This window comes from Benincasa hispida, unplaced genomic scaffold (assembly GCF_027475165.1).
Source record: "Benincasa hispida cultivar pf3 unplaced genomic scaffold, pf3_genome.v1.1 HicScf353, whole genome shotgun sequence".
Classification (NCBI taxonomy): domain Eukaryota; kingdom Viridiplantae; phylum Streptophyta; class Magnoliopsida; order Cucurbitales; family Cucurbitaceae; genus Benincasa; species Benincasa hispida.
In genome coordinates this window covers 65-10,943 of record NW_028326441.1, presented here as the reverse complement: position 1 = coordinate 10,943, position 10,879 = coordinate 65, and the positions used below count along the sequence as shown (strand labels likewise).

The 10,879-nt window shown below is 34.4% G+C and overlaps 1 protein-coding gene across 2 annotated transcripts; it reads left to right on the top strand.

Moving 5' to 3' along the window:
* The first annotated feature begins 890 nt into the window (after positions 1-890).
* On the top strand, positions 891-10,443 carry LOC120087935 (transportin-1). 2 transcript variants are annotated; one of them, XM_090309863.1, is made up of 18 exons: positions 891-1,392; positions 1,905-2,192; positions 2,531-2,620; positions 2,798-2,875; positions 2,974-3,054; positions 5,065-5,115; positions 5,321-5,406; positions 7,414-7,480; positions 7,577-7,633; positions 7,733-7,762; positions 7,917-7,976; positions 8,116-8,229; positions 8,798-8,911; positions 9,135-9,233; positions 9,570-9,695; positions 9,775-9,849; positions 10,021-10,092; positions 10,234-10,443. In XM_090309863.1, exons 1-18 carry the CDS (start codon positions 1,210-1,212, stop codon positions 10,426-10,428), a joined length of 1,866 nt encoding a protein of 621 aa, XP_090165989.1. In that variant the 5' UTR covers positions 891-1,209; the 3' UTR covers positions 10,429-10,443. The 2 variants fall into 2 exon arrangements, with proteins under 2 accessions (XP_090165989.1, XP_090165990.1); XM_090309864.1 differs by having other exon boundaries at positions 1,045-1,661.
* Positions 10,444-10,879: the final 436 nt, after the last annotated feature.

Genomic DNA, 10,879 nt, shown 5'->3' with positions numbered 1-10,879 from the left:
ATCCATTCTTCACGTCTTTCACAGTATAGTAATATCCAACAATCTTAAGGTTGACCTGTATTTCTTACTTATAGTATATGGAGGTGTTTGACACACAAACTTCATAAATCGTTAACTCAATTTTACCAACTTTAACAATGTTTTTATTGAAATTTGCACATTAATCGATGAACTCCATATTCTATATTTTTTTCTCTCTAATGTTTCCTAACTTCATACTAAACAACTTTGCACCCTAAATTCAGACTTCCTAACTCTAAATTTCCGAACTCGACTAAGTGAGCCAAATAGCCTCTATGAATTTCAATGTACTTATCATTAAATAACATTTAGCTTAGATTATGTTTGAGTTAGACTATTAGGTGAGTGCAATATATATCTTGAGAGGTCTTTAATCCGACCAACACTTTGAGATGATTCGACGAAACGATGTGACTTGTGACATGCGACAACTTTTATACAAGTACAATATAGCTATTATATCTCAAAAAAAAGAAGAAACATCCTACCTCATGAAACCATTATCAATTCAAGATCTATTAACTCGCGATAGTAATATTTCGACTAAACTTAAGTCTCGACTCACTTTAAATATGTGAATGTATTTAAAAGGTATCATGTTGTATTTGAAAATTTTACTTTTTTAGAAAATTCGATGTCGCATTGTCTATCATATCATTTGGCACAGCTACCCTACTTAGACTAACACTATTAATCATATAAATTTATTATTTATTCAAAAGTCACATAATTGATTGCATGAGTGACCATTAAAGAGAAAAAAAAAGTGAGAAGATAAAACTATACAAATTAAGAGATTCCTTCAACAAAAAATAAAAACTTGTTAAACATCTTACGAGCAAAACATTTGAAGAACAATACAAAATGCTGTGTTCCTTCAATTTACCAAAGAAAACGTTAAAGTTAAAAGACAGTGGAATTGTCCAATTCTCGTCGCCTCCAATAATTTTGACGATACTGTCACTCACGCTTGATATCGTAACCCGACCCACCTATATAATTCCCTCTCTTTCTTCCCTCATCGGCCGCTTCCAACAAATTCTTTTATCATTGTTCTTCAATTTTCAATTCAATCAAATTGCGGCCCCTCTCGCCTGCGCCCCTTTGAACCCTTTACTTTGTTATCAATACGATTTCCAGTTTTAGTTCTTTATTGGGTTTGTTTTTCTTGGGTTTTAATCGATTGATATGGCGGCGAGTGCATCTTGGCATCCCCAGGAAAATGGGTTCAACGAGATCTGCGGCTTGCTGGAGCAGCAAATTTCTCCTTCTTCGAATCCTGACAAGTCCCAGATTTGGCAGCAACTTCAGCAATACTCTCAGTTCCCCGACTTCAATAATTACCTCGCTTTTATTCTTGCACGAGCCGAGGTTCTTCTAGTTCTCTCTTCTTTTGCGGTTTTGTTTGAATGGTCTGGCAATTTCGCTTATTGGGTTTTGATGGGGTTGGTTGGATTGGACTGTGAACTTCTTGAGACTTCTGGGTTTTAATTTGCGGGTTCGGGTTTGACAGAGTTTGTAGAGTTGGGATAAATTGGTTGATCAATTCTTGAGTACTTCTCTTGATGCGACCGGAATGCTTGTTTGCTCCCAAGATATTTGTTGAATGGAAGTTTGATTTTTGAGGATAAAGGGATTTCGTGAGTAAATTCTTGGTTAATCTTTTTACTATCTTTTGTGTATTACTTCCCTATAAATGGAGTCCCTTCTCATGTATTTGATACCACTGGATTCATAATAAATATTCTAAAGCTTGATTCTTGGAGGGTTATCTCCTTTAGTCACTTAGGCTACACCGGGTTTCTTTTAGATTTAGCCTGCTATTCACTTGATTATAGGTTTGGAATTTAGAAATTGAGTTGATATATTGGAGCTTTCTGCAGGGTAAATCAGTTGAGGTTCGACAGGCTGCTGGCTTGCTTTTAAAAAACAACCTCAGAACTGCATACAAGTCGATGACTCCTGCCTTTCAGCAATATATTAAATCCGAATTGTTGCCATGTATGGGAGCTGCAGACAGACATATTAGGTCTACAGTCGGGACCATCATCAGTGTCATTGTTCAACTAGGGGGAATATTGGGGTGGCCTGAGTTGTTGCAAGCACTTGTAAGATGCTTAGACAGTAAAGACCAGAATCACATGGAAGGTGCTATGGATGCTCTGTCCAAGGTTTTATTCTCTATCCTAGAATCTTACCTTGTCTAGTTTTAATAGGTTTAAATGTATGGAACAAAACTCTGGTCATATAATTGTTCAGTCTATATTCTATACAAGCATGGTGAAGTTCGATTAAGATTAGACTGCTCCTTGAGGGAGGGTTGTTTTGTTTGTAAATTGAATAATTTGATTCTGGCAGATTTAAACTTTGTGAGAATAAAATTTGATATTTTGGTCCATGCTAAAAATCATCGACCTCTCTCAATAAAGATCTGCAACATAGTTTTATTTTAAATTTATGTTGAAACAATTTGACATTTATTTATATGTATTTATAAATTTTCGCTTAGATTTGTGAAGATATACCTCAAGTGCTTGACTCAGATGTACCTGGATTGTCTGAACGCCCAATCAACATATTTCTTCCTAGATTATTTCAGGTATGGTCAACTTGTACCCTTCATATCTATTTTTTACTTGTATTTATCATCGACTCAATTGACATTGTAGGCAACTAGATTATCTACCTAGATTTGTTAAGTTTTTTCAGTTTATTTTTCACTTTTACCTGTTAAACCTCTGTTTCCTGATTCTTGCACTTGGGTATCTGTAAACAGTTTTTTCAGTCGCCACATACTGCATTGAGAAAACTTTCCTTGAGTTCTGTGAATCAATACATCATGCTGATGCCAACTGTAAGTAATAAGTATGTGATACACTTTGTCAATACTTATTTTGAACCTTGTTCTGGTCTTTGTATTGATAATGGTTGTTACAATATGTATGATTGCAGGCACTATATATATCCATGGACCAGTATCTTCAAGGTTTATTTGTTCTTGCTAATGACCCTACGCCAGATGTGCGAAAGCTGGTTAGTGCTCTAGTCTAAGTGCGTCTAGAGTTTGTGTTATCATAGCTGCTAAATCATGGAGTGGCCTGTTTTTCCTTTTTCCTCGAAGAGAAATTTAATACGTGGAGATTGATGCATTCTTGTCAATGTGTATATATATCTCTTGGGATAAATGGAAGTGGCTACTTGACCGTTAGTGGGAATTTTCGAGTCAGTTGCATTTTTCTTCTAAATATACAAGCGTATCCTCTCAGAAGGTAATTTAGTTTGAAGGGTATCCATCAAAGATATATTTTTGTTCACTAGGTTTTTAGTTAAATGTATACTTCATACTTGTGATCATGATGAAGCTCGCTGCTGTGGGCTAGGCCTGCTGAGGACAGGGTAATTTGATTACTGTAATGTTCTGTTTTTTTTCCCTGTTAGAAATCAGATAATTTTAATCTGATAGCAAAGGCTTTATGGCCAAACAAGGGAATTCCATCCTTTAGACGAGAGAAAACTCTCCAAAAAACAATGTTCTTCTAGTTCTATATTAAAAAATATTCAAAAGCCCCTATGACAACCTAAAAGTGATAGTTACAAGGAAACTAGACAATCAACTGATTAATCCTAAAATACTAATTAAACACTACTTAATCTAAAATAACAACTAAACAAATATTAAACTCAAATATAATAATTATTTTATAATTCTCCTCATCAAAAAGTCTATAGGGATTTCTGCAAATGTATTTGGTTGGTCTCAGGATGGAGTGGCGTTTGTAAAGTCTTCTGTAATTTTAGTAGCTTTTTGTTCCAGTTTGACTGGTGATGTCTTTTGTGAACTCTCTTGTTGGGATAGACTCCTCTTCCATTGGCATAAGGTTGTTTTCCTTTTCATGTTTCTTCTCCTGTATTACGTAAGTGTTGTAAAGACCATCCTTTCAAGTCAACAAAGAACACACTTTGCATACATCATAAAGGCGGTTATTTGGAAGATTTGGAATGGAAGGAGCTCTGGAATTTTTCAAGACAAGGAAAGATCCCCACAAGATGTCCTCTTGAGGCCTCTCTTTCCAGCTGGCCCTTTAAGCAATTACAACTTTAAATATATTGTCCTTTAAACAACTACGACTTCAACTCTCTCTTATCCAATTGGAAAAGTTTTCTGTAGTCTATTTGGATCAGTGTTCTCTTTTATTTAATTTTATAGATTGTTAGGTCACACATTGCTGACGCTCAGGCTCTCGGAAAAATTTGGTGTGTTTGTTTGTTTGTTTTTTTTTGTTTTTGTTTTTGTGTTTTTTGATGTCTACTCTATTGTCCAATGTCCATCTCTCTAGAGGAAAAGCTTAATGCATGCATGGTGCCATGCAAAAAACCTTGGTTTGAACAAAATTAGAGAATTTTTTAGGATGGGATAAAAACAACTTCTTTTGAAATAGCTAGTTGATTTTGGATCTGGAATATTTTGCATTTTGGGTTAATAATTGAATGTTTTTTTTTTCCCCATAGATCTTAAAGAATTTGGTTCGTCTCTCACCATTTTCCTTCCCCTAGTTTTCTATTCTTTTTAGTTCTGTGCGTGAGTATCTTATCTTCAAATATTTGTGTGTAAATACGTCTCATTGATTAATAAATCCTTTGGTTTCTTATAGAAGAAAGGTAATGAAGCCCTAGGATGTTGCAATAAATCATCTGTTTGGCACCTATAATGTGGGCTTAGAGTAGTTTAGTGTTAAGTATTGATACAACTAAATTTATGTTAATCCATCAGCTTAAGTTTTCGGGTTGATAGGTGATTTTATATGAAATAAGAGTAGAAAGTCATATGTTCTTCTAACCCCTATAATGTTGATTTCCAACCTAATTAATATTGATTTTCACTCGTTGGACCTTTTACAAATTTGTAAGTCTACCAGTGAGGGAGAGTTTTAAAGTATTGTTATAATTGAATTTATCGTAACACATCAATTTAAGCTTTTGGGTTGATTGTTGATTAACAAGTAGTTTTAATTCTTTTCTTTGCTTTGCATCTATGTCGAGCAGGTTTGTCAAGCATTTGTTCAGCTAATTGAAGTACGCCCAACTTTCTTGGAGGTTGGTTTCCTATTTGCTGCTTGTTTGGATTGTGTACCATATCTTAAAAATTTCCTGCCTTTTGTGCCTCGGACACAAAATTTGAGTTGGTTTCTATCTAACTCCTCCATTTTCTTGACTAATAATTTTATCATTCTTTATACTACATCAATATATTTTTTTGCTGCACGTTTTTGAAAAAACTTTTTATCATGTGATTTTGCAGCCACACCTGCGGAATGTAATTGAATACATGTTGCAAGTCAACAAGGATGCTGACGAGGAAGTTTCACTTGAAGCCTGTGAATTTTGGTAATCGTCATCTTGTAAACTATACACCTCTCTATCTGTCTTAACTGGTATATGTCTAGTACTTGTTTATACAACTTTAATTTTGTAGATGAGTTTGGTTATTGTTGTCATTTTTTCTAGTTTCATTTATTCCTTTATTTTCTCTTTAATTGTTTGCTTATTCTGCATAATTTTGGGGAAGGGGAAATTGTATTGATGGGCTTGTTATTACATGATTTTTTTTACTATTGGATATAATTCCATCTTTTATTATAAGAAGCAAATTTCATGATGAATTAAATATATGAATATGAAGGGGGCATACCTTTTAGAACACGAGGAATTGCAAAAGAGGTTTTATGATTAGCCTCTACCGAAGGAGATATAGAATAATTATGAAAAGATTTAGAGAGAGAACTCGAGAGGATGCTACAAATAAGGCAAGATCTAAAACTTCTACCAAGGAAGTCTCCCCTGTTGTAATTTTCTTATTTTGTTTCAAGCCATGCTTCCCGGAAGATGCCCACAATATAGCTAATTGACAACAAAATGCCATTTTCTTTAATATAATTGTATACCTTTTCTATCATTTTGTATTTTACTGTCTGTTATTCTGTGTGTCGTTAGGTTTAAGTTTAATATCATAATCTACATTCTTGGAAGGCTTCTAAACTTTTGAGCTTTGATAAAGCTCATTTCTCGAATGAGTTGAGAATTTGTGTTGTTTGGTTGTGTGCTCAATGCTCATACATGCACCTTTCTTCACTCTTTATTTTCTGTTTTATCTTGATCATGTTTGTTTGTGGTCTTGTCTCAATATCCCTGATTAACAAGTAGTTTTTGGCTTTGAGTTTATATGAAACTGGTTTTCTAGCTATTTTTACATTTTCTTCACTATCAACCCGGAGCAAGAATTCTGGTTTTTTTTCTTTAGAAATTAAGATGCTAAAAAAGAACCATCATGAGTTGGTCTAGTGGTAAATAAGGGAACATCTCATTAAAAAAAGGTTGAAAGAATTCATGGTGGCCACCTGCTTAGGATTTAATATCTTACGAGTTTTCTTAATACCCAAATGTTGTAGAGTCAGACAAATTGTCTATGAAAAAAATTAAGATACTCAAAAAGCATTTATGCCCATGGTATGCCTGTTTTTTGCTAGACTGTTTGAGAATCCATAATTAAGATGATTCAGTACATTGTTTGGTGGCATTGCCTAAGATATGAAAGAGACATTTAAGGTGTTTCCCTCCATTTGTCTTATTCCTCATAATATGTTTTGTGTGGAAAAGGTGGAGAAGAGTTGGACTTCATATTTAGTACGTTTTTGCTATAGATCTGTGGGGATATTTGGTCCAGATCATTACCTCTTTCAGTGAAAGGCCCTTATTATTCGGGAAATTGATTTCTTTCACCCAAGGAAACAACATTATTTATTTTATGGGGAGCATGTAGCACAGATGCTCCCTAACTCTTTAACTTATGTGGTAATATGTCTTCATTATTTTTGTACTGGAATTCAACCTGGGCACTGGAATTCCTCCTTACTGTACTTTCTTCTGGGCTGGAGTCTTTATCCCCTTTCCTTTGTAATTTCATAGCATAAGAGTGTTGCTACTATGTATTTTCTTCCCCTTGATAGGAAACAAAAATCATTTCATTGATTGATGAAAGTAGTTAGAAAAGAATATTCTTTCTATAGGTTGTACAACTGTGTCCTTGAGTTCTAAAGTTAGAAAAGAATATTCTATTATTGGATAATTACAAAAACACCTCCAATGTGAAATGAGGGTAGATAAGCTGTAATTACCAAAAGGAGAAGATATTTTGCTCCATGATAAAGCTTCTTTCCCTTATTGTCATTGGTAAATCATGCCCCTAATGAGTAGTCGTGTTCTTCCGCCCCTGGCCTTTTGAGACTGCTAATGGATGATGACTCTTTTTTAAAATTTTCCCCATCTAACCTGATGAATACTTTTGTTGGTTATTTTCTTTGTTAGATCTGTTTCATTTTAAGTTATGCTTGGCAGGTCAGCATATTGTGATGCCCAATTACCTCCTGAGAACTTAAGAGAGTTCTTGCCACGTTTAATTCCAGTATGGCACATGCTCAGATAAATATTTTCTTCCTTTTGATACCTTGCTGCTGAGATATTTGTAATGCTTTTTATGTGCATGTTTGAACTTCTGTAGGCATTATTATCAAATATGGTTTATGCCGATGACGATGAATCACTTCTTGAGGCTGAGGTGAACTGGCATACTTCAAATTTTTATATCTGTATAATTAGGATAGGATTGCCAATTAGTATGGTTCATGATGTGTCTTCCTTCTACTCGTTTTTACAGGAAGATGGATCTCTTCCAGACCGAGAGCAGGTACAATTATTTTTTCTTCAATGTTGATTTTGGAGAGTTTAAATGGAAAATACCAGCGTTTCACATTCACCACCTTGATGTCCATGATGAATACGTGCTATTTACGTAATAGTATCATATTTATTAATGTTTTGCCTGAATTGTTGCATTCCAGGATCTAAAACCCCGTTTCCATTCATCAAGGTTACATGGGTCAGAAAATGCAGAAGATGATGTACGTTATGTTAATATTTTCATTATTTTTGGTTTATTGGTTTTGATCAACAGATAAAGACATAGTATGTTTTATTTTCCTCTAGGATTAGGAAGTTAAGTTTATTTTCCTCTAATATCAACATCTTTGCATAATTCAGGATGATGACATTGTAAATATATGGAACTTGCGCAAATGCAGTGCTGCAGCTCTTGATATTCTCTCAAATGTGTTTGGGGATGAAATTCTTCCTATGTTGATGCCCATTGTTGAGGTAGGCAAAAGTTTCATACATCAATGAAATTTGTTTACTAGAAAAAAAAGAAAGAAAAGTCCAGGTAAGGCAAATAATTGGGCTAAAGAAGCAGAACCTTTGCTGTGTAATGTTTCACTGTTTTTGTTTCTATTATCTTTCTATTATCAGTCGGTCAGGACATCCACTGTGAACTTTATCTTGTATCTTCCTCTCTTCCAGTTATGTGCCCTTTTATTTATTTTCTTCCCCTCTACAGTTATCGTAGGCATGGTTGCTTTTGTGGTGTGTGCTTGTCCAAAACTGCTTTTGCTTAGCATTTTAGTCCCTTGAATGAATTTTAGATTTTTGTTTATTTACCGAAGTAAAGGTTTGATGTGTATATTCATTAAATGACGTTCTTGATTGATATTAGTCTTTATCTCGCTTCAATGCATCATAAACAATACCTGGTCTAAGGGAATTGTAAGTTTTATAGACTTATTTGGGTTTTATATATTATTGTGCCCAAGAATTCTTCATAGTTTCAATTTCTTTTTTGGTAGATGTTTTATTCTGATATAAAAACTTTGCCTGAGCTTCCTATTAGGTCAATTTGTCCGCTAATGGTGATGAAGCCTGGAAAGAAAGGGAAGCTGCTGTATTGGCTCTTGGTGCCATAGCTGAAGGTTGCATTAGTGGACTTTATCCCCATCTACCTGAGGTGATATGTTATATGATTTTAATCAGGCAATGTTCATGACTTGATTGATATGAGTTTCCATAATTAATCTTTTCAACAAAAGTTTGTTAATCCAATGCTGCTCTTTTTTTTTAGTAGATCCATTTCCCTTGGCAGGTTGTGATATATTATAACTTAATGTTGCTCGTGTTGCTTGCTTTCTCACCTATAAATTTAAATATTCAATAATTTGTGCTTTTTGCAGATTGTTACATTTCTCATTCCTCTTTTAGATGATAAATTTCCTCTAATAAGGAGTATATCTTGTTGGACACTTTCTCGTTTCAGCAAGTTCATTGTGCAGGTATGTGTTCGTGAGTGTTAAGTTTATTTTATTTTGAATATTTATGTAAATTTTGTACAAACTACCGTACTTCTTTGTCTAAATTATGTGGTATTATTAATCCTGTGGTTTGATTATGCCAAAGATAGAGAAGTTATAATAATATTTTTGGGGATGAAGTTGAAATGTTTAGAATGTTTGAGAAAACTTGTGGGGCTGTGGAACTCTGCTGGCGTAGTATACAAGAATGACCAAAACTAGGGCCCCTGAGAATATGAACAGTTTGATTATGTTTTCATGGGACTTTTACGAAGCATGTGTTTGATGTGTCATATTTCACTTTTTCCCCCATCTTAGGGCATTGGAAATCAGAAAGGTTACGAACAATTTGACAAGGTTCTCATGGGACTTTTACGAAGATTATTGGACAATAACAAGAGGGTGCAAGAAGCTGCTTGTTCAGCTTTCGCAACGCTGGAGGAGGTTCTTTTATTGAAACTTCATTTTCCTGCTAATGAATTATTCCCTATATAGTTCATGATGGGGTTTTAGTAACTTGCAGGAAGCTGCCGAGGAGTTGGCACCACATTTGAAAAATATATTGCAGCACCTAATATGTGCTTTTGGAAAATATCAGGTACCCTAATTACCTGCATAATTCCCCCTTTGAATGATTAGATAGAAAAAGAGACGTCTGCTACTGACATTTATTTTATATATGTATATAAAAACAGTAACTCTGTTTCTTTCTGGATTGAAAGATATCTTCGCTTAAAGCTTGTATATGACTTGTATATGTGTTATGCAGAGGCGGAATCTAAGGATAGTGTATGATGCTATTGGAACCTTAGCAGATGCTGTTGGAGGGGAGCTAAATCAGGTTACATATGATGCTTTCACCTCATCATCTCCTTTTCTTTTGATGCATTTATTGATCAACAACTTATTGATTGTACAATAATTTTGATATTCTGCATGTAGTACATATAAACTGATTTAATTTGATTTGTCATGATTGCAGCCTGTTTATCTTGATATTCTCATGCCACCATTAATTGCCAAATGGCAGCAACTTTCGAACTCAGACAAAGATCTTTTTCCACTGTTGGAGTGCTTCACATCTATAGCACAGGTCTCGACTTGTGTTTTGGCTTATTGGCTCTTTGTTTTTTTATGCATAGTCATATTTACTTTCAAGTCCCACAAAGCTCACTGAAGAAATTATTTGAAATGCTTTTAAGAACAGTGGGTAAAGCTGTGAAATACCAATTTATTTTACGAAAGATCTTCTAAGTTTTTCTCTCTCTCTCTCCCAAGAGTTTTGCTTTGTTTTATTGGCTCCTTGTTTTTATGCGTAGTCACATTTACTTTCAAGTCCCACAAAACTCATTTAAAGAAATTATTGAAGTGCTTTTAAGAACAGTGGGTAAAGCTGTGAAATACCAATTTATTTTACCAAAGTTCTTCTAAGTTTTGCTTCTTCTCTCTCAAATGTTCTATTCAGCAGTTAAGATTTTACATAGTTTTGGTGGTTGGTTTCTGTTCGAATGTTTTAGAAATTGTAGACAAACTTTCCAGCGTTTTGGACTAATGGCTTTTGGAATAAAAAAGAAAAGTGAGCTGGGTGATGGATGGTTCCTTAGGTCCTTTAGTTTTCTCTCTCTCTC

Bases quoted from the DNA above. Each gene is read 5' to 3' on its own strand.
- LOC120087935 (XM_090309863.1), top strand. From the start codon at position 1,210: ATGGCGGCGAGTGCATCTTGGCATCCCCAGGAAAATGGGTTCAACGAG. The intron at 8,230-8,797 runs GTAGGCAAAAGT...GCTTCCTATTAG, and splicing joins TGTTGATGCCCATTGTTGAG to GTCAATTTGTCCGCTAATGG. The intron at 10,093-10,233 runs GTTACATATGAT...TCATGATTGCAG, and splicing joins TTGGAGGGGAGCTAAATCAG to CCTGTTTATCTTGATATTCT.